Genomic DNA, 26,944 nt, shown 5'->3' on the forward strand with positions numbered 1-26,944 from the left:
ACAGCATCAGGTTGAGTGGTACACCCCAGTGTAGAACAATTGCAATTGACAGCCTGAATGATTCTATTTTTGGACTTTTTAGGCACTTGCTCCAGGAGGATGTGCAGCAGGTATTTAAGGAGTCAAGAATACCTGCAGCTAGAAAATCGTACCTTTACAAATTGGTTGTGCCTAGCCAGTAACAGAGGTCCCAAAGGACTTAATTCTCTCTGGTTTTGAAATATTTGTGTGAACTGCTTAGAGGTGGTTTGTTATGTGCTTCTATCAAAGTGCTTCTCAAAGCCATCTGAGACTGTCTACCCCATGTATCCCTGTCTGCGAATTTACCCTTGCTAGGTAATTCTGCCTTCAGGTATTTTCCTCTCCTTCTTTGTGAAAGTGGAAAAGCCTGACCACTACTTCCTGTCACAGCTGAAGGCTTCCCTCGGGATATAGCCAGCCAGCCAGTCGGTTGTCAGAAGGAGAGAAGAAGAGTCTGAGCTTTTGAAAGCTGGTCAGTATTGTTACCTTTGCAGATAACCCAAGAAGCCACTGAGGCAGTGAGTATTTTAAACCTCTATTATTGCAGGTTAAGTAGTACTTGCACAACTGTACTTGTTTTTAGCAGACCTGAAGGGGAGTGTTTGTATGGATATGCGATCTGCGGGTATAGGAGGAGACCGGGTGGTGGTCTGCTAGTAAATTGGCTATGTCCTCCGAGTCTAGTTATGTGATGTCCTTTATGTTGGAGGCATCAGAAGCAATGCCAAGGACTGTGCAGAGCTAATAGTAAAGAAGGCTTTGCAGTTATCCTTCACTTGGATGAGTATTTTTACTTTGTATTTGGTTTTGATTAATTTGATCAGGGTGCAGAGTTCCTTGTTAAGTTTAGTAAGGGCATTATTGGTGTCTTGAGAATTAAATTTATTTTTATGTGCAATTAGATTTATATTTTCTTAGAGTTAATTTACATTACTGTCTCACCATAGGGCTTATTTTTTTAAATTTGGCGGTGTATTTATTTCTATGGGGGAGGGGGGCATATTCATCTATGCAGCTATTTAGATGCTCTTAGAATTTGTCGGTAAAGGATTCTGCATAGGCAGTGGGGTTGTCCAGATGAGAGGCTTTTGAATTTAGCCAGATCATTACTCCGTTTTAATTGGTTAACCTTAGCATAATATGTGAATACTGAGTTATTGGAAGAAGCTTTTAGCTTCGTTCTTATGGTGAACGTGACATCTGTTTTTTATGGTCTGATTTCACCTGGAAGGAACTAACAGTTGGTGGTGGACAAAGTTGCCCCATATTGGTGAGAACCAAATCAAGGATTTTATCGGTCCTGGTTGAGGTATGAGCTAACTGTTCCAGAGAGTTTGTATTGATGAAGTCCAACGCACAAAATCCACCAGAAAAGTGCTGAAACAAACAGTAACCACAAAATGGAGAAAATAGGCACTTATAAGAAGAGAAACATAACTCCACTGAAGTCAAGGTGTTTATTGTAGACACAGAAGCACCAAATACACAGTGATGAAGTCCAGAAATATCTGTGCATACATATTTGAGGATGTATGGATCTCTCGGTTAATGGAGGAATAACCAAAGTCTTTTTTGAGAATGGTGTTTGACTTAATGTGTAGGGACTACAGAAGTTGGGTAGGAGGTATGTGGTGAGGGACTACAGAAGTTGGGTAGGAGGTATGTAGTGAGGGAACATAGAGGGGGTTGCTGTAGTTAGCAATGATGTGATAAGGGGTTTCATTAATAGTCAGCTGGACTTAAAGGTGTTCCAGGTTTTTATCTTGTCGAATGAGTTTGGAGGTGAAATTTTAATAAATATGGAGGCACCACTGCCTTTAGTGCCTTCACTTAATCTGGTGGGCCTGAATGTGTGGTAGGCATTGAAATATTGCACAGATGGTTGCTTTCATTGGTGTTGAACCAAGCTTCAGTGATGATGCATATATCGATATTTTCCAGGAAAAGGAGAGTTCTTGCATGCATCAGTCTCTTACTGTTGAGCAGCGATGCTTAAGGTTGACCAGATTCTTTGTTGGAAGTTTTAGTAGAGTGAGGCTGCCTAAAAAGTCACTATGGGGGGGGGGGGTGTTTAGCCAGTATATGAAAGCTTTAGGGGCATAGGTGTAGGCTGTCCTTGGCAAAGCAGTTAATAAGGTCTACCAGGCTGATATATGTTGTATCTCATAGTAGTGCTAGTACATTAGTTTTTATAGTTTTGATCTGTGTTTGTAGTTATGGTTATTTTGTTAAAATGCTTTTGTAACTTTAAGTGGACAGTTTTAAAACCTTTTGTGTTTTCATTGTTGGATTGTTTGGGTTAGATCCTGAGTTTTTCTGTCACTAGTGAGGATGTGTGCTTTTAGTAAATTGTGTATTTTACATGTACTTTATTTCCTCTTGCTGAAACGTGGTGCAAGTTCTCTTTGATTTGCAGGACAGGTAGAAAAGAAAACATTGAAAGACTTGCATAATTTGATTTTATCTCGTAGTGAGGCGGATTTTTGATAATTTGCTATAGTGCATTTGCAATATGTCTTTTTTTACTGTTATGGTTATAACTGGAGTGGTTATAATAATTAATAGTTTTAACTTCATAGTATGGGGTTTAGGTTTGTATAATAGTTGTCCTGTAAGGAGGTGTCTGATTATCAGTATAGGGAGAGAGAGGATGGTTGGTGAATGAGGTGGGGGGAAGGAAAGGCAGGCTCAGCCAGTGGAGCCCTGCACAGAGTTAGTCAGCTTGTGCATGAATAGTGTGCTGTGGCAGAGAAATGGCAAGATGAATGCAAGTAACATAGATAAAATCTTTTTAAGTTGTATAAGGAACAAATGTGCATCTGATATGTTAAACAGTGTTTGCTGATTAACTCTTTTTTTTTCTTTGTGCTATCATTATATGCATTTGTATATATAATTGTGTACTTGGTCGCTTTCTATTACTTAAAATAGATGTCGGACACTGGACTGGTTTGAATGTACCTATTGAAAGACCAGCCTATAGTAAGTATTTGTAAGTTAAACATAAGATATCCTGTTAAGAGTTTGCTTTAATATTTGAAACATCCGAAACAAGTATTATGAAGTCATGTTATGAGAAGTAAACTTAGTACATGCATAGGTATAACAGACAGGTGTCACAAATGCATAAAAACAATAATTACATTTTTAAGCTCTCAAAGAATCTCAAACTAACTGTTCACATTATATACCCATAGGTAAGAAAAGTCTAGTACTGTTTTTTTAAACAAGTTTATTGAATTATCACTTAAGACATAAGCTAACATATTTATATCAAAAAAGACAAACCATATTAACACATTCCTAATTATAAAAGTTATATATCACACATTTTTGTTGTATAACTCATCAGTCCAGCAATTACATAAATTGCTCAGTTCCTGCCTTCCCTTAAATCTCACTCTTCTTCCCAAAATGTTGTATTTGCGTGTATTGTTCCTACAGTTTCCATTTTTTCCATGTAATTTGCTCATACCATTTTCTAAAGATCCCACTTCCAGTTTGTTTCTCTTGATTACAGTATTCAGTACTTCAAATGCAGTCGGTTTAGACTTTGATTTCCATTTTCTACTACTGTTTTGGCAGCCACCAGAGTTAAAGCCTTATTAATTCTAGGCAATTCTTATCTTGTATCCCAGCTCAAAAAAATAATTTCCTTAGTTGCATCAATTTGCTTATCTAGTATTTCTGACAAAGTACTCTAGAGAATTTTTGAAGTCTGCCAACTCATTACACTCTGAAAACATATGTTCCCAGTTGCCTCTTTCTTGCCCATCTCCAACATTTGCTATCTACTGCAGGAGAGGGTTTTTTTTTTCTGAGCCTGCCTGGGGTATAAAAATACATATGCAAACACTTCCAAACAAAAAATCCTAAATCTTCTAGACTTTGCATACTTGAGAGCTGTAGATATGGTCTTCCTTTGTTTCCTTGAAAACTGCCTCTCCAATCTCTCTTCCCAATCTTTTCTAACCTCTATAGCACTCCACTAATTGTAGCTTTTCAACAGCAGCTTCTGTTCTAGATTCTACTAAAAACTCTACCAGAGCAGGTCTTTCACTTAACATTCCCCTTATTCCTTTTTTGTTGCTTATACACTGATATCAATCTAGGGAGGCCGTGGTGGTGCAGCAGTTAGCGTTGCTGCCTCACAGCAAGAGGTTCTCTAGTTCGATCCATGGCTAAGGGTGCCTTCTGTGCGGAGTCTGCACGTCCTCCCTGTGGTCACGTGGGTTTCCTCCGGGTGCTCTGGTTTCCTCCCACATCCCAAAGACATGCTGTAGGTGGATTGGACACTCTCTAAATTGTTCTAGGTATGAGTGCGTGCATCTGTGTGCCTTCTGTGGAAGGTTGGGCACCGGGCTGACAGCTTGTCACTGTAAAACTCCACTGCCAGTCATGAGCAGACAGGTGATCCGCTGTGGCGACCCCTAACCGGGAAAAGCTGAAAGAAGAAGATACTCTATCAATCCCTGATGGGCAGTTTCTAGTCTGCAGTCAAATATTTTCTTAGCTTCTTCCCATTGTGTTACCTTTCTCTCTAGTTATTTGCTTCCAATACCATGGTTCCTTTGCCAATTTTCTCCAATAAATTACATTCTCTTGCCTATTCTTTGTACCCTAATTGCAGTCATCCCTATTGGCAAAAGTCATCTTTCTCCATTCCCGTGTTGGTTTAGTTCTTTGAATACTTTCTGCTACTTATATTCTGTATGGCTGCTGTTATTCTCCTGAAGGATCTGCATCCAAAATCCCACACTCTCCTTATTTCTTTAATTTCTACCCTGTTTCATTACCATCCCGTTCCACTTTCAATTATATTTCTGCTTGTGTTATGAATGAGCGTTAACTGTGCAACTTTAAAATTTCCCTTCAGATTGGCTAATCCTAAATCACCTTGTTCTGTTGGGTCAGCTTGTCCCACTTGTCCTTTGCCCTCTTCCTTTCCCAGATAAATTCCCTCAGCTGTTTATTAATTGTCCACAACTTCTCCTCTGGTTGATCAAGATTATGTCTGAGGGGTTAGTAGGGTGGCCTAATGGTTAAGGTGTTTGCCTTACAAACACAAGGTGCAGGGCTTGAGTCTCACAAGGGATAATTGGCTAGGCTTAAAATGGCTCGCAAGGGCAGTTAGCCTAGTACTAATCTATGAACCTATCATCTGTATGTAAAACGTAAGTAGACTAAAACCATTTTCACTGCTTGCATCTTGCTATCCATAAACAAGAGCTTCCAGTTTCTCGGTTTTTGTATCTTCTTTGGTATAGTCTCTTCCCACATATTGTTAGCTGCCATAACAGAATCCCTTTTAGTCCATACTCTAATACTTAATTTATCATTTCCTCGTGAATATGTGCAATACTGGACCAAATTCATGTGTGGGTACATAGTTTACAGCTATAGCCCTTTTTATTTTCATTAATTTTATATCCTGAAAAGATTTGAAACTGTCTCAAAACGCTCCACAACACCGAGATGTCCTTTTCTGGTTTTATCAGGTAGAAAATAATTTCTGCAAATAAAGCCAAGTTTTCTTGATTACCATACCAAATATACCCATGAAATTCCGAGTCCCCTTATTTTCTTTGCCATTGGCAGAAAGTATAAAGCAAATAATGGAGAAAGAAGACATCCCAGCCTGGTTCCTCTGTTCAGACACATTTTGTCAGAAAGGATCCCTTTCACTTGCATTTTTGCTCCAATTCCTCGTATGTCCTCCCAATTAACTATATTACTGTATCACGGAATGCAAATACTTCCATTGCCCTACTCAGAGTCCTAGCTTACTTTGTTGATTGCTTTCCCTACATCGAGGTACACCAACAGCAGTATTTTCTTATGCTCTCCTTCCCAGTGGATCATCATTGTTCTGTTAATGTCAGACGTTTGCCTCCCCTCCACAAAGCCACATTTGCCCATACCCAATAGTTTTGGCAAAAGTTTTGACATTCTTTTAGCTATTATACATGCACACACTTTATAGTCATGGTTTAAAACTGAAATGTGCTTATATAAAGGTATGTCTTTACTGTCTTCAGGTGTTAGACACTGAAGCTTTCTTCAGGATGCCAGTGCTTCCTCTCTTTCAAAATGCTGTTAAACAAAACCCTCAATGTTTCACTTTCTTCCCAGCTAGCTTCCAGATTCCCACAGGAATGCCATGTATTCCTGATAACTTTCCTGCAGAAGACTGTATGTCAGCATTTTTATCTCCTCTCAAACTATCTTAGGTGTTTATTGTTGAACCACTTCTGCCTCTAACCTCGAGTCTTCCATAAGTATTTATATTTGTGCTTTTTCTTGATTACCACATTTCTCTGCTTTATAGAAATTTTCATAAATTTTCCAAAATATCTTTTAAGATCTCCAGTTATTTTTTTGTTGTAGGCTCCTCAAGTTTGGCAATAACCTTTTGTGCTTTCTGTTGCTCAAGTCGTTGTGCTTAAAGCTTTTGTGCTTTAAAGTTATAAAAACAGTTGCTTAACTGCAGTCTTTTTGAACTCGTGCATAATATCCAGATACTTGCTTATTTTCTCTTTAGCAGTCTGCAGTTGTGCCTGTTCGTGTGATATTCCCCTTCTTCTGCAGTACTTTAACCTTTGTCAACCCCTATAATTCCTGTTACTTCTTAACAATATCTTTTTTTATTTCTGCCTTGTTTTTAAACTCCACTTTTGTTTTATCCCACTCAGTAGCTATTACGTTTGAAGAAATTTCTGTCTTCTCTATGAACTCTTGAATAATGTCCACCACCCTTTCCTTAAATTTCTCTTTTAAACAAGTACGTGGGGAAGCGCAAGCGTCTCATTTTTGCTTCATTGCCCAGTATTTTTATCTTGGTGGTGGTTGGTGCATGATCTGAAATAGTTATCAGATGTATGTTGAAGCTTTCAATTAAATGCACATGTTCCTTTGAAATATAGTTTCTGATCTACCCCAGTTATTGTATTTTCAGGAATAGTATGCAAATTCTATCCAAATTCCTACTACTGAATTCCTGTCTTCCATACCAAATATGTTCATAAATTTCTTAAGTAAATCTACCCTTTTTTGTTCTATTTCCTCTCTACGTCCCAAAGATACATCCTCACTGTTTCAAATCAAATTCCATTCCCCACCTATAAGTAATAATCTCTGCTAAAACCTGATTTCTCCCAAAATTTTCTTAAGCTCCATAAACTTTTTAGGTGGAATATGAATACATGCCAGTGTAATCCTCTTCTCATGTTAGTAGGCCATGCTACAACAAAGCTGCCATTATTATTTTTCCCCTCTTCTATCACTTTTAGAACTCCTCTAGCAATTAGTATAAGTACTCCTGTTTTCCTTTGTCCATGATACTCTGAATATCCCTCCTGAAATCCTTTCTTTATCGAATGTACGTGCTCACTTCTTTTCATATGCGTCTCCTGTAGCATTGCTATTTACAATCTGTGTTTTTCAATGTAATTCAATGCTCTTTCCTTTTTGTCTATGACTGAGAGGCCATTCTTCTTCTTTCGGCTTTTCCCAGTTACGGGTTGCCACAGCAGATCACCTGTCCGCTCATGATTGGCAGTGGAGTTTTATGGTGTCGAGTTGCCAGCCTGGAGCCCAACCTTCCACAGAAGGCACACACACACACACACACACACACACACACACACACACACACACACACCCACCCACCCACCTAGGGCCAATTTAGTGTTCAATCCACCTACAGCATGTCTTTGGGATGTGGGAGGAAACCGGAGCACCCAGAGTAAACCCACGTGACCACAGGGAGGACATACAGACACTGCACAGAAGGCATCCCAGCCAAGGATTGAACCAGGGAACCTCTTGCTGTGAAGTGACGACGCTAACCGCTGCACCACCGTGGCCGCCCCCTATGCCTGAGAGGCCATTAATCTTCCTAAATAATATTAAGTGTAACCCTTATGATAAGTTATTATCCCTACCTATTGTATATGACAGCTTATTTCCAGCTTTTGTATAACATGCAATTCACTGTTTGGCAAGGTTGGTCATGCTTACAGTTGTTGCTTGTCATCTCCATTTGAATCCATGCCACATTTTACATAACTTTTGTTTTAATGAATACCTTCAGACAAAAAAAAAACACTCCCAGAGCACCCCCATAATTTATTAATCTAAAACGCAAAACTATTTACTTCTTCAAATAATGAAGCTTAACCCTCCTGATAGGAACAATTGTCTACTTCTGTTTGATAGAAAAGTCTACCATATACAACATCACTTTAAACAAATATTGTGTTTGTTGCATTGAAGGATCTGTCATTGTACTGTTTACATCCAATCAGAAAACTTTGGAAACATGTTTTTACTGTACTTGCAATATCTGATTTTGTATTGTATATAGTGCCACTATGAAAATTGTATTAAAGGGTGTATAAACTATAATTTAGAGGGTAATGATGTGTACCATATCTGTATGTCAGACTGGAGACTACTCATAACTTGCTGATATTTTTGTCAGATTAATAGTAAGACTGCTTTTCTGTATTCTTCATTAGATAATAAGGATGTTTTCATTTTTTGGTTTACAAGTTCAGGGTGAAGTCTCCTTATTTCTTCCAAACCCCTAAAATGTGATAAATGGGACATGGCCTGCCATATCCATCTTATACCCTCCCCCTACTTTACTTGCAAATACTTCATTATCTCGTATGTGCTTCTACATGCTATATGCCTCTTGCAGGCCCATTTCCTTTGTCAGTGGTACTTGGGTTGCTCGAGTGAGAAAATACTGAGGTTCAGAATCTTGTACTTAATAGCATGAATATGGTGTTCTGAAGTTGAATTAGACACCAGTAACGACATATCACTTGCTGTATCGTATAGCAGCTCTCTTCTGGATTCCAAAAGTTTACTCTTTGGGCAGGATGCTGTATACAGTTTGCAAACAGTCAGTACAATTATGGCTCAACTATGTATTTTAGACTGAGGGTAATGTAAATGGAAGTTTTAAATATTCTGTGTAAACTGGAATCCAGCCATCCAGTTCTGGTTTATTTTATTAGGAAATGAAGTGGGCGAGCAGTCCCCTAAACACATTTATTTTTCCAGATTTTAATGAAATGTTGCGTCGCCTTTAGTTGAAATACAAAACGTAGCCAAAATATCGGAAGCTTACCACCATGCCCCTTAAAATGTCCGTTAAAACTGAATTCCTGTTTTATGCCTATTGCTTGCCAGATTGTTTATTCTTCCCCCATGTCTCTGAACTGTATAGTAAAAGTACTGAACAATGAAATTAATGATAACCGAAGATGCAAGAGTTGCAAAATAATGCCAGGCTTTTTTACAGGGATTGCACCCCCCCCCCCCCCAATGTTGAGTTTATCTATTACCTGTGAGGTGTCTCAGACTCAGAGTAAAGGCAGTGTTTTCTTTTGCTCTTTTCTCCGTCAGTTTATTATTATTTTTTCTTTTCTCCAAGTCGCACATTTGAGTTGATTTTGGTATTGAATGTTTCCGGAATTTCTCATTTGATTAGACACTAACTGCAGTGTTATGATAAGACTAAATCCCATTCTTGAACTATATAGGAACCGAAGATTTCTGCATTCCTCCTAGTCATGGTTGTCTGGCATGCAGGCTGAAAATCAAAAGTGGGTTGCCAGCATCACAACTGGGAACTCTCCTTCTATGCAGTTGAGCCTACCTGTTTAAAAAAGCTTTTGCACCTAAAACCTTTTTAAATGCCTTTTTCACTACTTAGATTAAAAATTGTCTATTTTCATATTACCCTGTTGTTTTTTGCATGAATCAAACAATGACTTGATTTGTAGATAGTGCATTCTTTATCAAGATATTATGAATATTAAAATGTGTTGCAAGTGACTGCTAGTATCAATCCATTGCAAAATTTTAAGAGCCATGTCAGAATTTGTATTACAGATGTTTTACGATCCGAGTCACTTAGCAGTGTCTTTGGACAGTGCCACACAAACTTTGGGTAAATATCACTAACTCGTGCAGTGTCATGGCTTGCCTTAATTGCTGAAGTTACTTTAGGCTTACATTTTCAAAGTCAAAGAAAAGAAGCGTGTGTTTCACATTTGCAAATCAAAATGAATAACTGACACACTAGTGCAACAGTAACAATGCTCCCTCATAGTACGTATGCATGGGTGTGCTGCAGTGGACTTGTAACCAGTCAGGATTTGATTACGTTCTGCTTTATGCATGTTGCCAGATTTTGTTTTCCCATATCCCTGAACAGGATAATGGAAGTACTAGAAAATGAACTTTATGAAACATGGTGAACAAAAATAATTTGTTTGAAAAAGATTAACTAGTGGCTTATGTAGTAATTTGTTAAATTTTTTTAAGTAATATGTACAATGTATTGCTTTTCTCTGTAATTGCAGCTGGCATCAAACTCCAAACTAATTGCATTGAGGATTGCATCTTAACCTGCTACTGGGGATGCAGTGTTCAAAAACTACATGAAGCTCTACAGAAACATACTACTTGCTCCCGAATTACAACACCACAAAAACTGGAAGATGTACTAGACACAGATTTCATCCATATGGAACAGTTTTTGTATCCTTTTACTTTAATTATTTAAATCAGTTATAATCTGGGTTTATCATCATCATCATAAGCAGTAGATTATATCACATATACAGTGGTTAATTTATATTTCATAATCTTTTAGTAGACATGGATTAGTATGGCGGTGTAAACACTGGTTCTAGATCATATTGACTAATGTTGTGACACCCCAACTTCATGTAAACATGGGGGATAGAGGAATAGATGATGACTCAACAGTTGCATTTTCACCATGCTTTGCTGAACCAGCTTGTGATTATACAAGTCATGTATTTTACATTATTTATTCTCAGTTAGTGATAGAGTTTTGTTTCCTTCAAGACTGAATAGATTATGTTGCAGTATTTGTCTAATATATTGTACAGTATATGCCTTGATACTACATCATATCAGTGGGATAGCAAGAGATTAGCACAGCAAATAATGTTTTGCTAAGAAGTTGAAATTATTTGGAAAGGCCCATGCAGGCGAAAGCAATTCTCTAGCAATTTTCTTTGCCGAGATGCTGGACTAAGTGATAAAAAGAACTATGCCAGTGATTCATTGTTATAAGCACATGTATGGTGCTGTAAATTAATCATGGAAACTACATATTGGGCTGTACACTTGGGATTCGGAGCAATCCTATAACATGTTGAACATTAGCAGAGCATTGTTACTTTTGCATTTACATGCTGTTGGATTGCAGACTATTTCCATAATATAGTGGATTATGATTGGGTCTCCGACCATTACTGGCTTATGTGTACGAGGTATGGATGGCAAGATATTCACCTTGAGAGCGAAATGGGTTCTGAAGTCTATTCATCAAGGTTACAGTTAGCCATGGGAGGAAATTCCTCCTTTCCAGTGAGTAATTCCTCATCTTCCAGACCAGACTCCCGTGTTTCCACCCATCCTTCATCACGTGCTGTCTCATGGAGTGATAGGGGTGAGAAAGGTGTTTTATTAAGGATATTTATTATTAGTATCAAAGAAAGAAAATAGTCCTAGACCAGTTCTGGATCTCTTTCCCAACCATGTTTGTGATCGTGCCCAAATTGAAAATTCTCACTTCACAACCTGTTACCTCTTCTTCCTCATATAGGTGTCCTTTTAACATTAGATTTAAAAGATCCTCGTCACATTTTTGTATTCATCCAGACTTCAGGCACATCTTAATGTGATCCAGATACACATAACCTTAACAGTTCTCTGCCTTACCTTTTGGACTATCCATTGCACTAAGAGTGTTCACGAAGTGTCTAGCTCCTGTTATAGCTCATTGCAGGCTACAGGGTATCCACAGTTTTCCATATTTAGATGACTTGCTTAAGCTTGCAGAGTCTTTTTCAAAATGTTAGGAATCTGTCTCTTGGGTGAGACATCTCTTACACAAGTTGAGATTCCCAAAAAGCATTCAAAAGTCTTTCTTGACTCCTCCTTACAAGATTGTGTTTTTGGGATGTCGGCTACACATCACAATTCAGAGTTTTTCTTCCGTAGGAAAAAATAGATTTGTATCGAGATCTGTTTCTAGAGTTGGTCACTGTGAGGAACTACCTCAGGATTTTGAGTCTCATGGCTTCTATGATTCACATGCTAACCCTGGCAAGCCTCTATTTGAGAGATACAGTAGTATCTGAAATCTCTTTCGTTTCAGCACCAGCACCCCTTATCTTTTCAGATGCCAGTGCTGGAGGTTGCCAGAAGGGAAATCACTTTTTGGAAATTAAAAATAACCAAAATCCAGGTCTTCCCTTCTCCCTCCCTGTTCAAAAGCAGTCAGTCACCACAGAATCCTCAGACTTTGTTTTGGGAGCAGTTTCAGAAAGATAAAAATGCAAGGTGTGGGGAGACACAGGAGAGATGCAAGCACATAAACATAAAAATAGATGCTTGCCCTGATCAAGCCACTCAGTTCTCTGAATCATCGTTAGTCCATGGGACCTCTTCATGTTGTTAAAACAATACCACAGTCCTGTGGTGCATCATCAAACAAGTGGGAATCAGATATGCAGACTAGCCATGTTAGCTTGGGATATGGCCTTATCACACATTATCACACTACAGGCATCCTACACTCCTTCAGAGCAGAACTGTGGGTTAGACAAGCTGAACAGGACAAGGGCAGACCCCCATACTTTCATAGGTGTGTACTAGGCTAATGACCATGGGGCCTTTACAAGCCTAACCATAGGATTACCCTGGCATAGTGCCACCTGACCTTGGTTCCCAGTGCCTCTGTCGAGTAGAGCCACTGGAGTTATCCCCGGGGGTGAATTTTCTGTTTCCCATCCAGTCATCAAGATTTCTCTTGAAGACTGTAAGCGAGGTTCTCTGCTTGACATGTATGGGAAGTCTATTCCATACCATGGGCAGTCTCTGTCCCTCCAGCATGTTCTGTTAATTGTGGTAATGAGGTTGAGGTCTCTGGAACGTGTGATTGGGAGGGATTGGGATTTCTTTAGATGTAGCATTTCTAACAGAGCTGGGTCAGACATGACTTTGCAAGTCAGAGATCGCCTCTAAGTAGGCAACATGAGACTGAGAATAGTTGGGAGTTGTTTTTGAGTCTGTCGATGTAGGACAAGTGTTTAAGGCCTAGGATACTCTTGTGAGGTATTTTTGCAGCCTCTCCAGTTGTTGCAGGTGTCTAGAGAGGTACATGCCAAGTGGGGCATTGTACTCTGTGATTGGCCTAATGAGGGAAGAGTAGAGGGAGACAGACCTCTTTATTCCTAGATGCAAAACCCTTAGTAATGAGATGTGCCACATGAAAGGACTTTTTGACCACAGTGGCAATGTGGTGATCAAAAGAGAGTTTGCTGTCAAACCTGCGTTCCCAGATCTCTTATAACGCCTTCTGTGTTCAGTGGACTACCATCGATGTGGTAATTCATGGGAATCGGGTTTTTCCCCAAAGGGGATGAAGACACATTTTTTGGTATTGAGCTTAAGGCCATGGTTCTGACACCAGTCGTTTGTTTCAGTGAGGCCATTCTGTAGGATGTCAACATCACTTGGGGAGTTAGTAATAGCTCCCAACTTGCAGTCGTCTGTGAACTTCAGCCAGAGTCCCTTTGTGTTGGCCTTGACTTCAGAGAAGTAGATACCAAACAGGAGAGGACCCAGGACCGAACCCTGTGGGACTCCACTCGTCACTAGTCGGCAGTCTGACTTAGAACCCACAATCTGTGAGCCAGTTTGCAACCCACCTAGTGATATAGGGGTTGATGCCTAGCTTAATGAGTTTTTCTATGATTCCTGAGTGCGGAATGGTTCATAGGTTGGTACTAGGCTGTCGGCCCTAGGGCCTATACAAGCCTAGCCATAATTCCGTGGCTATTTCTTCCCACACTGTTTACTTCCCTGGACCCCTGTCTAGCAGGGCGATTGACACAATCCCCGGGGTGAATTTCCTTTCTCCCATCCAATTGTCAAGGTTCCTTTTGAAGAGGGCCAAAGAGGTGCTCTGCTTGACATGTATGGGCAGTCTATTCCAGAGTCTGGGGAGTCTCTGGGTCAGGAACCTATCCCTCCAGCATGTTTTGTTTATTGTGATGACAAGGTTTAGATCCATGGAGCGCATGGCTCTGAGGGATTGGGATTTCTTTTAAGTGTAGCATGTCCAACAGCTCTAGGTTTGACATGGCCTTGTATGTTAAGCAGAGGTCGCCTCTGAGTAGGTAATATGCGACAAGAGTATAGCTGGAGTTTTTTTAAGGCGGTCAGCGTAGGGCATCTGCTTTAGGCCTGTGATTGTTTTGGTGAGGTACTTCTGCAGTCTTTCCAGTTGTTGCACATGTCTTGAGAGGTACATGCCCAACGGGGTGTTTTATTGTATAATGAGGGATGAGTACAGTGGGACAATGACCTCCTTTTTTCTGGATGAAAAGCCCTTAGTGATGAGATGTGCCACATAGAAGGATTTCATGGCTGTTGTGGCAGTGTGGTTATTGAAGGTGAGACAACTGTCCACCTGTGTCCCTAAGTCTCATCACACTTTCGGTGTTACTACCACCTATGTGGTAATTCATGGGTACATGTTTTTTCCCAAAGGAGATAACTATACATTTCTTGGCATTGAGCTCGAGTCCATGGCTCTGGCACCAAGCATCTGTTTCTGTAAGGCTCTTTTTTGTAGAGTATCCACATCATTTGGGGATTCAAAAATGGCTCCCAGTTTGCAGTCATCTGCGAACTTTGTTAGCCAGAGTCCCTTAGTGTTGGCCTGTACTTCAGAGAAGTAGTATGCCAAACAAGAGCGGTCCCAGGACTGAACCCTGAGGTACTCCACTTGTCTACAGCTGGATTTAGTGTTGGCTACTTTTACAGTGTTGGTTCTATCAGTGAGCCAGTTGGCAACCCATCGAGTGATGTAGGGATCAGTGCCCAGCTTAGTAAGTTTATCTATGATTCCAGAGTGGGGGATGGTGTTAAAGGCCTTGGCGAGGTCCAGATAGGCTGTGTAGACCACCTTACCCTCAATCCACTGCTCTGGAGACTGATTCAAAGAAGTCAGTCAGATTCAGGAGACAAGATCGGCCCTTCACGAACCCAAACTGGGTGGGGTCCAATGTTTGAAGGTTGCCAGTGTCTTTGTTTACAAGTTCCATGATAGTACGTCAAATGGCCTTGCAGATCAGGCTCGTCAGACTGTTTGTGCAGTAGTTCCTGGGATCCAAGGTGGATCCCCCCTTGTGGAGTGGGATAACTGTAGCTGTGTGCCACTCAGTGGGCACAAAGCCTGAGGTTAGGCTATGATTAAACATGACACTTAGGTGAGGTGCCAGTTCATTTTGTAGTTCATGTAGTACACAGCCCGGGATGTCATTTGGTCCCATGGATACTGTATTCTTAGCTTTGGAGAATGCTTTTTTTTACCTCTGTGGCCATTTTTACCGCAATTTGGCAGTCTTCTGGTATTGAGATGGGATGTTTAGAGTGTGAGGGGGGTGAGGTTGGCACTGAATCGATCTGCCAGGATATTGGCAATATCCTTGGGATCAGTATATTTAATGCTATTCTGTTGTAGCTAAGAGCAGATCTGAGCATTGCCATTTAGATTCTTGACATAGTTATAGAATGCCTTGTGGTTGTCTTTGAAATCTTTGGCAATTGTTTTTCGTAACTAGCTTTGGAGGATTTTATGAGGGATCTCAGCTTCTTACTGAGGCTGGTAAGGGAGTTTTTTGCATCCTGGGATTTTCCTCTCTCTCTTTTCTTTCTTTCTTTTTTTTTTTTGCAACAGTTTCTTCCTTTTGTTGTAAAGTTTGTTTATGGCAAGGGACCACCAGATTGGCTTCCTTGTTTTGGAGGAGAGCATCTTGGTTCTGTTTGGGATTACATGATTCATGCATGTGTGGATGTGCTCGTACAGTGCCTTAGTGTAGGATTCCGCAATCAAACTTTCAGTTCCAGTCTGCATGGGTGTCATAAAGTTTGTCACTTCTGACTTGAGTAGCATGAAGTTGGCTTTGGAGAAGTTTATGGAGGTTTCCTTACTGGGGGGTGGGTGTGGGATGTGGATGTTAAGGGTAATTAGCTTATGGTCAGACCTGACCAACGAGGGGATGACCATAGGTGTGGAGCATCGATTTCCCATGTTGGTAATGGCCAGGTCTAGGATATTGGAGCCCCTGGTGGGACTGTGGATTAGTCGATCCAGGGTGTTGGAATTTATGAATTCCAAGAACCGTTGGGCAAATGTGTTGGTACACGAGTAGTTTTCCCAGTTAATGACAGGGTAGTTGAAATCACCCAGTATTAGGGTGTTTGTATCTTAATATTTTCCAGTATGTAGTGAGAATCTTGGGGCATGATGGGAGAGCTGTAGCAAGCTGCAGTTTGGATTGCAGTCTTACCTAGTGTTAGTTGCACCTGGAGAATTTCAGATGCATTGTGTTGGGCAACTAGCCTGGTGGTGTGAATATCCTTGGTGAATATGGACACTCCTCCACCTTTAGTGTTTCGGTCCTGGTTTGGTGACCGAAAAGTGTGGTAAGAGTTGTAGCCTGGTATTGCAGGGGTGCTCTCTGGCACCTTGAACCAGGTCTCCGTTACTGCACAGATGTCTATGTTCTCCATTTTTAGGAGTGCCTCGAGAGAGTGCATTTTGAGGTTTAGACTTATAGCATTGAGTAGCATTGCCTTCAGATTTTGCATGCTTGTACCCGTTATGGTGGTGGTTTTGTCCTTTGAACTTTGCCTAAAAAAGGCTCTCTAGGGGTGGCAAGAGCCTTGGCCAGTAACCTGAATCCTAGGGGCGACTGGTGCAGACCATCTCTGGCAAAGCATCGGGGTCTGTCAATCATGTTGTCCCAGGCAGACAGATACTGGATCCCCTTTGAATGACACCAGAAGCTTAGCCAATTGAAGTCAATCATTTTGTCCTTATATTGTGGTTTCATTCTGGGTGAAGGCAGGATGCTACTCAGGGCTAGGGTCATACCTGCCTGGGCCACATAATCCTTGAGCTCTTCCATGTCTCTCTTCATGTAGTCTAGGGAAGTACATCTCAAGTCATTCACTTCAACAGGGACAATGACAAAGTCATATTTGTACTTGTTGTGGAGTGACGTGAGTGCATACATTGTGGCGGATCCTGGCACCCGACAGGCAGCTGACTGTAATTTTCTCCTTGTTCAGCCTGGTGAGCGGGACATCAATGTGCCTGAGTTTAGAGTCACCTATGACTAAAGTGTTGGTATGTTGTCTTGCCTTTGGGGCTGTTTCTGGGTGAGACACTGGTGGTGTGAGCTATGTGACACTTTGGTTTTGATTGGTGTTTGCATGGGTTTCAGCTTCAGAGGTCCTTGCTGCTTGGGCAGGTTACAGTTAAGGGCCTCCGCATATGTGGATTTAGTGTTGCTATGTGTGGGTGTTGGTGGTGTGGATTTAGAAAGGCTATGTGTTGCTTGAGGTGTAGTGCGGGTGTTAACCTTCTCCTCTTGACTGTCTAGCACAATCTTGGGTGGAGAGAGCTTTGCTTCCAGTTTGGCTATGTAAGTGCATCTCTAACAGGCTGTAGTGTTGGGTGGTAGGAGGAGAGGGCTGTTTGTGTACATGAGGCAATTGCTGCATTGCCCCGGTATGCCCAGATTAACCAGGTGGACAGGAGAAATCACTGGAAGCTGACCCTTGGACATGCCTGATTTGGTGCATTTTTTGTAAAGTACAGGAGCGGTTTTCTTTTACCTTAGCAAGGTACTTTGCAATTATAGACTGTTTTAGTACCTACGATTAATTTCTCCTTATTAACAAGGAGAGTTGAGTGCTTGTATCAGTTTAAGGCTTCGTAGTGCTTTCCAGCAGGTATTAGAGCAAGTGCTAGTCACAGGGATGCTTAAAGGTAAGATGAAAAAAAAATGGCTTATCCTAAACACTGGAGTGTGCACTACAGAAGTTAGATGTGAAAGTAGGTAACTTAAGTTTTACCTGTCTAAAAAGTTAAGTTTTAGTGGAGAGTCACTATTTTTTAAAACCGCAATATAGATTGAAAGGGGTGGTCACTTTTGTTTTCTTGTACTATGGAATACGGTAGGATGGCCAATAATTTAAATAGTTGAAGGGGAGTGATTTCACAAAATGACAATTTTGTGCTTGCACAAGCCAGTGAAAGCAGAGAGGAAATTAGATATATGCTCAAATTAACATAAGAGGCAGGCAACTAGAAAGACAGTGGTATTTAAGAACACAACAGTAACCAGAGCTGTGGTCTCTTTTGAAGTTTTAATATGCAGTTAAAAGCAGAACAAGTAAATCAAGGTAAAGAAAACAAATCACAATACTCAAAATATAAAAAGGCAATAAAGTAATACAAAATACAACAAATAAAAAGCAAACTAACCTTTCCTTCACAGCAAAGTGTAGCAGAATCTGGGTAAGCCTTTCTAGTATCAAAAGCCTTGGCCAGATCAAGGTAGGCTGCATGAACCACCTTGCCTTCATCCACAGCTCTGGTGACTGACTCAAAGAAGTCGACCAAGTTGAGCAGGCATTATCTACCCTTCACAAAACCAAACTGTGTGGGATCCAGAGTTTGGAGATTACCCTGTATCCTTGTTTATTAGGTCCATGATGATGCGATGTCCTTCAAGGATGCATCTGCAGTCATAACATATGGGTTGTCCTGCCTCAGGCAGCCCTTCGGTCGGCCGGATTCCAAAGTCTGGGTCTGGCCTCGGCTGATGTCGCACTTTCCCCGACGTCAGAGCATCTGGGGTATAAAAGCATCAGCCAACGCCATTTTCCTCAGTCTTTCTTGCCGCATGGTGCCCGAAGCAGAAGCAGTTCGCAAGTGCCGGTCGGTCAGCTCCTGTGATTCAGCTACCGAAGACTTCGAAAAAGCTAAGTACCCCGTGGGGGACTCTTTCTTGCCTCAGCCGATGTCAGATAAAGTAAATAATTGTTTAACTTGTGGGAAACAAATACCTCATAAGGATTTCCACTCTTACTGCCTCCCTTGCTTAGGCCCAGACCACGACGTCTCGGCCTGTTCAGCCTGTGCTTCCTTCAACCGACGAACTCTTAGACGTCGGTCATAGTTTGCACAGGAATTCTTTGGGGCTACGTTTGTATATAAGATGCCGTCGGAGACTCCGACTTCGCATTTGGTGAAAAGACGGAAGGACAAGGACCGACACTTGCGGCCCGCGGTTTCGGCTGAAACCATGGTTAGGCCTACCGCGAGTGTCTCTGTTTCGGCCGAAACAGAGTCCTCGGTACTTCCTTTAACCGAATCCACTCAACCGACCACCACGGCCCTGGAGGCCCCGGCTGAGTCGGCTACTGAGCTTCCTACTGAAACCAGTGTCCAGGAAATGTCCGACACCATCCCCTTTGGACAAGTCTACTCCTGCACGTGGTGCAGCCCAGACCCCCTGCTTCCATGTCCATTAAGGCTTTTTCCAGGGCTAAAGCTGCTAAAATTGCTAAAGCTTTGCCTCCCAAGACTACTTCTAGTTCTCAGATCCTCAGCCTTGCAAGAGGACCTTATCTCTTAGGTTCTCAGTCTCACCCGGACAGGGGCTCTCAACCACCACCAGACAAAAGGCCCAGGACTGTGCCCTCTGACCAGCACTCTTCAGATGAGTCTACGGATGGATCTGTGTTGTCAGATCACCAGGAGGAGGCTTATTCGGCCTACGAGGATTCTGATGCTGAAGAATCTATCCCTTCGGCCTCCCCTCCTGAAGAGTTTTCCTTTGGTGAGACACTACACTCTGAGAGAACATTTTCAATGGCAGGGTCAGGAATTTTCTGATTCTAGAAAGAGATTAAGGACTTTTTTACATTTACCTCAGCATAGGCCCTTAGCTATACCTCCTGTTTTGAATGTTATTGATGATGTGTACAATGATGTTAGTACAGCCGCTGATTCTCTCCCTCCAGCTCCTGCCAAACCTGATAGATACTACAGGCTCCCGGATTCTCATCTACATCTGTACAAGGCCCATTCTGCAGACCCAGATACTATTTCTCAGGGCCCAAAAGGGGTTGCAGCTGCCACTGCCAAAAATCCTCTACCTTCTTTCCCCATCTCTCAAAAGCTCTAGACTCCCTTTCAGAAGGTATATACTTCTGCAACTCTTTCCATGAGGGCATTAAATTGTCAATTTCATATGATACAGTACCAAGAGTATTTGTTAGATGAATTGCATAAGAAGCTTTCCTCTTCTGAACCCCTTGACCGTGAATCCCTTCAGGATCTGGTACATAACTCACAGCAGGTTAGTAACCATTTTTTGCAGTGTGGTTATGATGCACTGGAAGCTTCATGTAGGTCAGCTATGACTGGGGCAGTTATTCGTAGGCATGCCTGGTTGAAGGAACAATCTTTACCAGACCATGTTAAAGCTAAACTCCTGGATGCTCCAATGGAAAAACAAAAATTATTTGGTTCCTCGGCTCAGGAGGTCTTAAAGAAGTTTGAAGAAAAGGCAAAATATGTGCAAACAGTTAAGGACTTTCTGCAAGTACAACCACCGAGATTCAGCAGAAACTGACCTACTAAGAATTGGTCCTTTCCAGACTCGGACAGATCCCAGAGGGGCAGGAACAGGCGTCCCAGAGGTAGAGGGCAAGCTAGAGGCTCCTACAGAGGCCGTCAGTGGCAGCCTACCAACCAGAGAGGTAGTGCAGGAACAGCAACAACAATTACCACACCTGGACAGACTCAATGACTTTCCTTTGAATCGCCGACCAGGGCTCAATTGGAAGCACCATTGGGCAGAAAGCTTTCCTTATTCTCAAAAAACTGGCAATACATTACAAGAGACACATGGACACTGCAAATAATAGACAAAGGATACAGGTTCCATTTCCACACTTTGCCAAGAAGAAACGGAATGCCAAACCTGACACCAAATCAGAGGGCAGAGGCCTTTAAAGCAGATCAACAACTTAATACAAATGAAAGCCATAGAAAAGGTACCTCTTTCAGAACAAGGCCAAGGATTTTACTCCAGATTATTCCTTGTTCCAAGAAAAGAAAATCAATGGAGGCCTATTCTCGACCTGTCCGCACTGAATACTTACCTCATTCTGCCAAAATTCAAGATGCTGACCCTACAGCAACTTCCCATGCTGGGCAAGGAGTCTTGGCTGGTGACTCTAGATCTCAAGGAGGCATACCTGCATGTCCCTATTCGGCAAAGTTGCAGAAGACACCTCAGATCTCTTGCAGGATCAGAGCATTATCAATTCTCAGCATTGCCCTTTGGCTTATCTACTGCACCCAGAGTATTCACGAAATGCCTGGCATCAGTAATTGCACACTGCAGACTTCAGGGGATTCAAATCTACCCATATCTGGACGACTGCCTTGTACAAGTGGACAACAAGAAAAATTTGATAAAGGACTTGGACTATGCCATCCACCTATTACAGGCCCTGGGATACACAGTCAACATCCAAAAATCAAGACTTGTTCCATCCCAAAGGATAACCTTTTTGGGTGCAGATCTAGACACAACCACCCAAATGGCCTTTCTCACAGAAGAAAAACAAAAACAACTTCCGGATTACTACTTGAATCTGACAAGACAAACTCAGCTAACTGCAAGGAAAGTCCTGCAGGCCCTGGGTTACATGGCATCATGCATAATTCTGATTCCACAAGCCAGGCTGCATATGAGAAAATTACAATGGTATCTAAGGAGTGTATGGTCTCAGCACAGTCACAGTTTGGAAACTTTGATACCAATCATTCCTTGCCTTCAAAAGGAATTTCTGTAGTGGGCTCAAGCCTGCCAGTCCAACAGAGGGTTGCCTTTCAACAAACCAAAAACAAAACAAACCATCACCACGGACGCTTCAGACCGAGGATGGGGAGCACACATGGAGGGCAAATGTATCCAAGGCCTATGGTCTCAAGGGCAGCTGCGCATGCACATAAACCAAAAGGAAATGCTGGCAGTGATACACGCAGTCGAGGCCTTCAAACCTTTCCTCCATCAAGGCCACCTGTTAATAAGGACAGACAACACCACAGTCATGTGGTACATAAACAAGCAAGGAGGCACGCATTCCTACCCTCTATGCAGGCTGGCCATGAATCTATGGGAACTATGCTTGAAACTCAATATCCAACTACAGTCCCAGTTCGTGCCAGGGAAAGAAAATGCACTGGCAGACAGCTTAAGCAGAACTACCATGGATGCACACGAATGGATGCTGCACCCAGACATCTTTCTACTCATAACACAGGCATGGGGAAAGCCGGAGATAGATCTGTTCGCCTCGCCCCACAATCAACTGAAGACATTCTGCTCAAGGACATACCACCCACAAGCTTGGAGGGTGGACTCTCTCTCTTTCAGCTGGAAAGCTCTAAAAGTCTGTGCCTTCCCACCTCTCCCATTAATGTCCAAGGTTTTACTGAAGATCAGGGCAGAACAGCCAAGAGTGATTCTGATAGCTCCAGACTGGCCAAGGCAGCACTGGTACCCACTGTTGAGGAGCATGTCACAGACGAAACCGTGGCCTCTCCCCCTATGGCCACTTCTTCTGACGCAGAACAATTTCAAGATCATGCATCCCAATTTGAAAACATTGCAGCTAACTGCCTGGAAAATTCCATAAACCCCCCTCAAAATAACTTATCACAGAGAGTAAAGGACATAATTATGGAAGCTCGCCGCCCTTCCACAAGGAAGACGTACTCAGCAAAATGGAAAAGATTTCTCATTTGGAACACAACAAAAGGCTTAGATGTGACAGTGGCGAGCATGGCACATATTCTGGAATACTTAGCAGAATTGTTCCACAATGGCCTGTCCTATTCTTCCATTAAGATTAATGCCTCAGCAATTTCAGCAGAATACAATGTTGATCCACCTATATTCTCGCATCCTCTACTCAGGCAATTTCTGAGAGGAATCAAAAACATCAATCCTCCAAGGAAACCCCCTTTACCTACTTGGGATCTCAACTTTGTGCTGGAGAAACTAAGACTTCCTCCCTTTGAACCAGCAGCATCGGCGGATCTACAGTTTCTGTCTTGGAAAACTGCATTCCTTCTGGCCATAACTTCAGCAAGAAGAGTATCTGAGTTACAAGCTTTAATGGCAGTACAGCCATTTCTTATCTTCCATCAGGACAGAGTTTCATTGAGAACCAATCCTACTTTTATGCCAAAGGTGGTATCTAGGGTATCCTTGAACCAAGCTATCCATTTGCCTACATTCTTCCCAAATCCACAAAATAAAGGGGAAAAACTGCTACACACTCTGGATATACACAGACAACTACGCTACTACTTGGACAGAACTAAAAGTTACAGAAAGACTGACCAGCTCTTTGTAGCATATGCTGCTGGGGTACAAGGAAAAGCAATTTCCAAACAGACAATTTCAAAGTGGATAGGAAATTGCATCATGGAAAGACTGTTCCTGCAAACATTAGGCCTCATTCCACGAGGGCCACAGCCACCACTACAGCCTTCCTAAGAGGGGTGGCTACCAAGGACATTTTAGAAGCTGCTACATGGAGCTCCGTGCATACATTTGCCAAACATTACAATTTACCTTTTATACTCCAGATCCAGAGCAGGTTTTGCTACAGCAGTCCTGCAGGGTATCTTAACTACACCATCCTTTTCTTAGTACCTCCTCCCCCAGATTGGCTATGGTATTCTACCCATATGTTATGACTGCAGATGCATCCTTGAAGGACACAGTACAGTTTTGTACCTACCATAAATGTAGATGTCCGATAGGTATGCATCTGCAGTCAGGATTACCCTCCCTCCTTCCCTTCTGTGGTATTCCTAGGGTGCTTACCCCTCTTTTAGCTAGCTGGAGGATCTATTATGGTGTATTTGTTTGTATGTATATATATATATATATATATATATTTCATCTGGGGCAAGAAACACTGAGGAAAATGGCGTCGGCTGATGCTTTTATACCCCAGACGCACTGATGTCGGGGAAAGTGCGACATCAGCCGAGGCCAGACCCAGACTTTGGAATCCGGCCGACTGAAGGGCTGCCTGAGGCAGGACAACCCATATGTTATGACTGCAGATGCATACCTATCGGACATCTACATTTATGGTAGGTACAAAACTGTGCTTTCTATAGCTTTGCATATCGGACTCGTCCAGCTAATGGGGCAATAGTTCCCAGGTTCTGTAGTCGCTCCTCCTTTGTTGGAGAGGGATGACATTAGTAGTGCACCATTTGCTAGGGACAAAGCATGATGTGAGGCTGTGATTGAACAGGGCACACAGGTGAGGTGCCAGTTTGCTCTGTAGTTCATGTAGAACACAGCCAGGGATATTGTCTGGTGTCGTAGAAGCTGTATTCTTGGCCTTGGACAGTGCTGTTGTAACCTATGCAGCAGTAATACTGGGTGACTGGCAATCTACTGGTGTTGTGATTGGTCCTTTGGGGGGAGGAGGGGTAAAGTTGGCACTGAATCTGTCTGCCAGTATACTGCCAAGATCTGTTGGCTCTGTATAGGAGGTACCATTGTGCAGTAGCTCAGTGCAAATCTAGGTATTGCCGTGGAGATTCTTTACATAATTGCAGAAGGCCTTGTCTTTACTATCGGCTGCAATTTTGTTTTCATAGCTAGCTTTAGAGGATTTGATGAGGGATCTCCACTTTTTGTTGAGGCTGATAAGGGAGTTTTTCCAGTCTTGGGACATCAGTTTCTTCCTCCTGTTGTAGAGTTTGTTTATGGCAGGGGACCACCAGATTGGCTTCCTTTTTTTTGGAGGAGAGCATCTTGGTTCTGTTGGGTATGGCAAGATCCATGCATTTTTGTACTTATTTTTACAGTGCATTGGTGTATGATTTGGTGGTCACGCAACTATTCTCCATTTGCATGGGTGCCGTGAAGTTGGTCACCTCTGTTTTCAGGAGCCGAAAGTTAGCTTTGGAGAAATTTTTCATGGTGGTTACCTTTGCAGAGGGGGGTGGGGGTGGATTTCTAAGGTGATTAGTTTTATGGTCGGATCTAACCAGGGAGGAGCTAACTGTTGGTGTAGAGCAAAGGTCGCCCATGTTAGTAATGACCAGGTCAGGGATGTTGCTACCTCTAGTCGGGGTAAGAACGAGCTGGTCCAGGGCATTGGAATTAACTCCAGGAAATGTTGGGCAAGTGTATTGGTATAGGAGTAGTTTTCCCAGTTAATGGAGGGGTAGGTGAAGTCGTCTAATAAGAGAGTGTTAGGTTGGACTGTAATATTCTCCAGGATGCTTAGGAATGTGGAGTGCGAGTCTTGGGACATGGTTGGGGACCTTTAGCAGGCTGCAACCTGAATCGCTGTCTTACTCAATGTTAGCTGCACCTGAAGTATCTCTGATGCGTTATGTTGGGTTACCATTCTGGAGGTGCATGCATCCTTAATGAATATGGAAACACCACTGCCATGTGAGGTTTGGTCCACGTTTTGGGGCCGAAAGGTGTGGAATGAGTTATTGCCTGGTAGTGCAGGGGTGCTGTCTGCTGCCTTGAACCAGGTTTGTGTTACAGCAGAAATGTCGATGTTCTCCATTTTAAGGAGTGCTTCCAGCGAGTGCATTTTGAGATTTGACTTAGCTGCTACAGCATGACCTCAGATTGCATTTGTTTGTAGCTGCTACGTGGTAATTTGGTCTTTGGAACACCGCCCTGCAAAAGGTTTCATAGGGGTGGCAAAAGCCTTGGCCAGTATCCAGAAGCCTAGGGGTGACAGATGTAGGCCATCTCTGGCAAAGCATCGAGGTTTGTCAATCATGTCATCCCAAGCAGGCAGATACTGGATCTCCTTAGAAAGACACCAGAAACTTAGCCAGTTGTTGAAATCCATCATTTTCTGCTTGTACTGTGGTATCATACTGGGTGATGGTAGAATGCTGCTCAGTGATAGGGTCGTACCCGTCTGGGCTATATAATCAGAGAGCTCTTCCATGTCTGTCTCATGTAGTCCAGGGAAGTACGTCTCAGGTCATTCACACCCACATGTACAATGACAGCCATATTTGTACCTGTTGAGGGACCTGAGTGTGTGCGAACAGAACATGAATGGAAACTAGGTCGGGGGTCCTCCAAGATTTGATCCATCTGTGGAGAATGCCTCAAGTAGACCAGTTTACCTCCTTTCTGAACAATCCACTGAAAAGATTTTGCTCCAGGACTCCATGCAAGAAGGCCTGGAAGACAGATGCCTTTTTTTTTCCCCCCTTGTACTGGAGTGTTCCTGTATGTTTTTCTGTCCTTTGAACTAATATCCAGGATACTTCTGGAAATTCAGAAGGAATTCCCCCAGGATTATTCTGGTGACTCCCTCCCCGCCATGGGAACTGTGGTTCTTCCTTCTTTTGGAAATGGCCAGTGGCAATTACCACAATTTTCTTCACAGATTGGATCTACTCGCACTAGAACCAGGGGTGTTTGCCCCCAAACATCAATCAACTTCAGTTAAGACCCTATCATCCAGGCAGTTAATTCCCTTTAGGCACATGTTTCACTGAAGACCTGCATCAGATACTGCTGGAGGCAAGAAAGCCTGCTACAATTAATTGTATATCAGCAAGTGGAAAATGTTTTCGTGTTTGTGCCAGCACTATAACAAGCATGCATTCAGGGCTAGTTCTGTAGTTTTACAGTATTTGTGTAAGTTACTATCCTGTGTCCTTTCATACTCCTCTGTCTGTTCCATTTATTGGCCATTTTAGCATGTGTGCCCTTGGATCCTCCTCTTTCAAGCATTCTTGTGTCAGAATGTTTTTGAAAGGGGTTTTACATAAGAGGGCTCAAAGAAAACCGTTGGCCCATCAATAGGATCTGAATTTTGTGTTAGAGAAGCTAATACTTGCTCTGTTTGAACCAGCTAAGTTACCCGACTTGAGGTTTTTAACATAGAAACATTTTTTACTGAT

General features: G+C 42.3%; 1 protein-coding gene across 2 annotated transcripts in view; it reads left to right on the plus strand.

Moving 5' to 3' along the window:
* The window catches only part of CGRRF1 (cell growth regulator with ring finger domain 1), a 401,211-nt gene that overhangs the window by 193,519 nt on the left and 180,748 nt on the right, over window positions 1-26,944 (plus strand). For both annotated transcript variants that reach the window (XM_044074403.1, XM_044074404.1), the window contains one exon: window positions 10,401-10,578. In XM_044074403.1, the coding sequence (XP_043930338.1) occupies window positions 10,401-10,578 (178 nt within the window). The remainder of the gene's footprint in view (window positions 1-10,400; window positions 10,579-26,944) is intronic.

Source organism: Protopterus annectens, chromosome 6.part0 (assembly GCF_019279795.1).
Source record: "Protopterus annectens isolate FY-2018-M chromosome 6.part0, PAN1.0, whole genome shotgun sequence".
In the NCBI taxonomy this organism is placed as follows: domain Eukaryota; kingdom Metazoa; phylum Chordata; order Ceratodontiformes; family Protopteridae; genus Protopterus; species Protopterus annectens.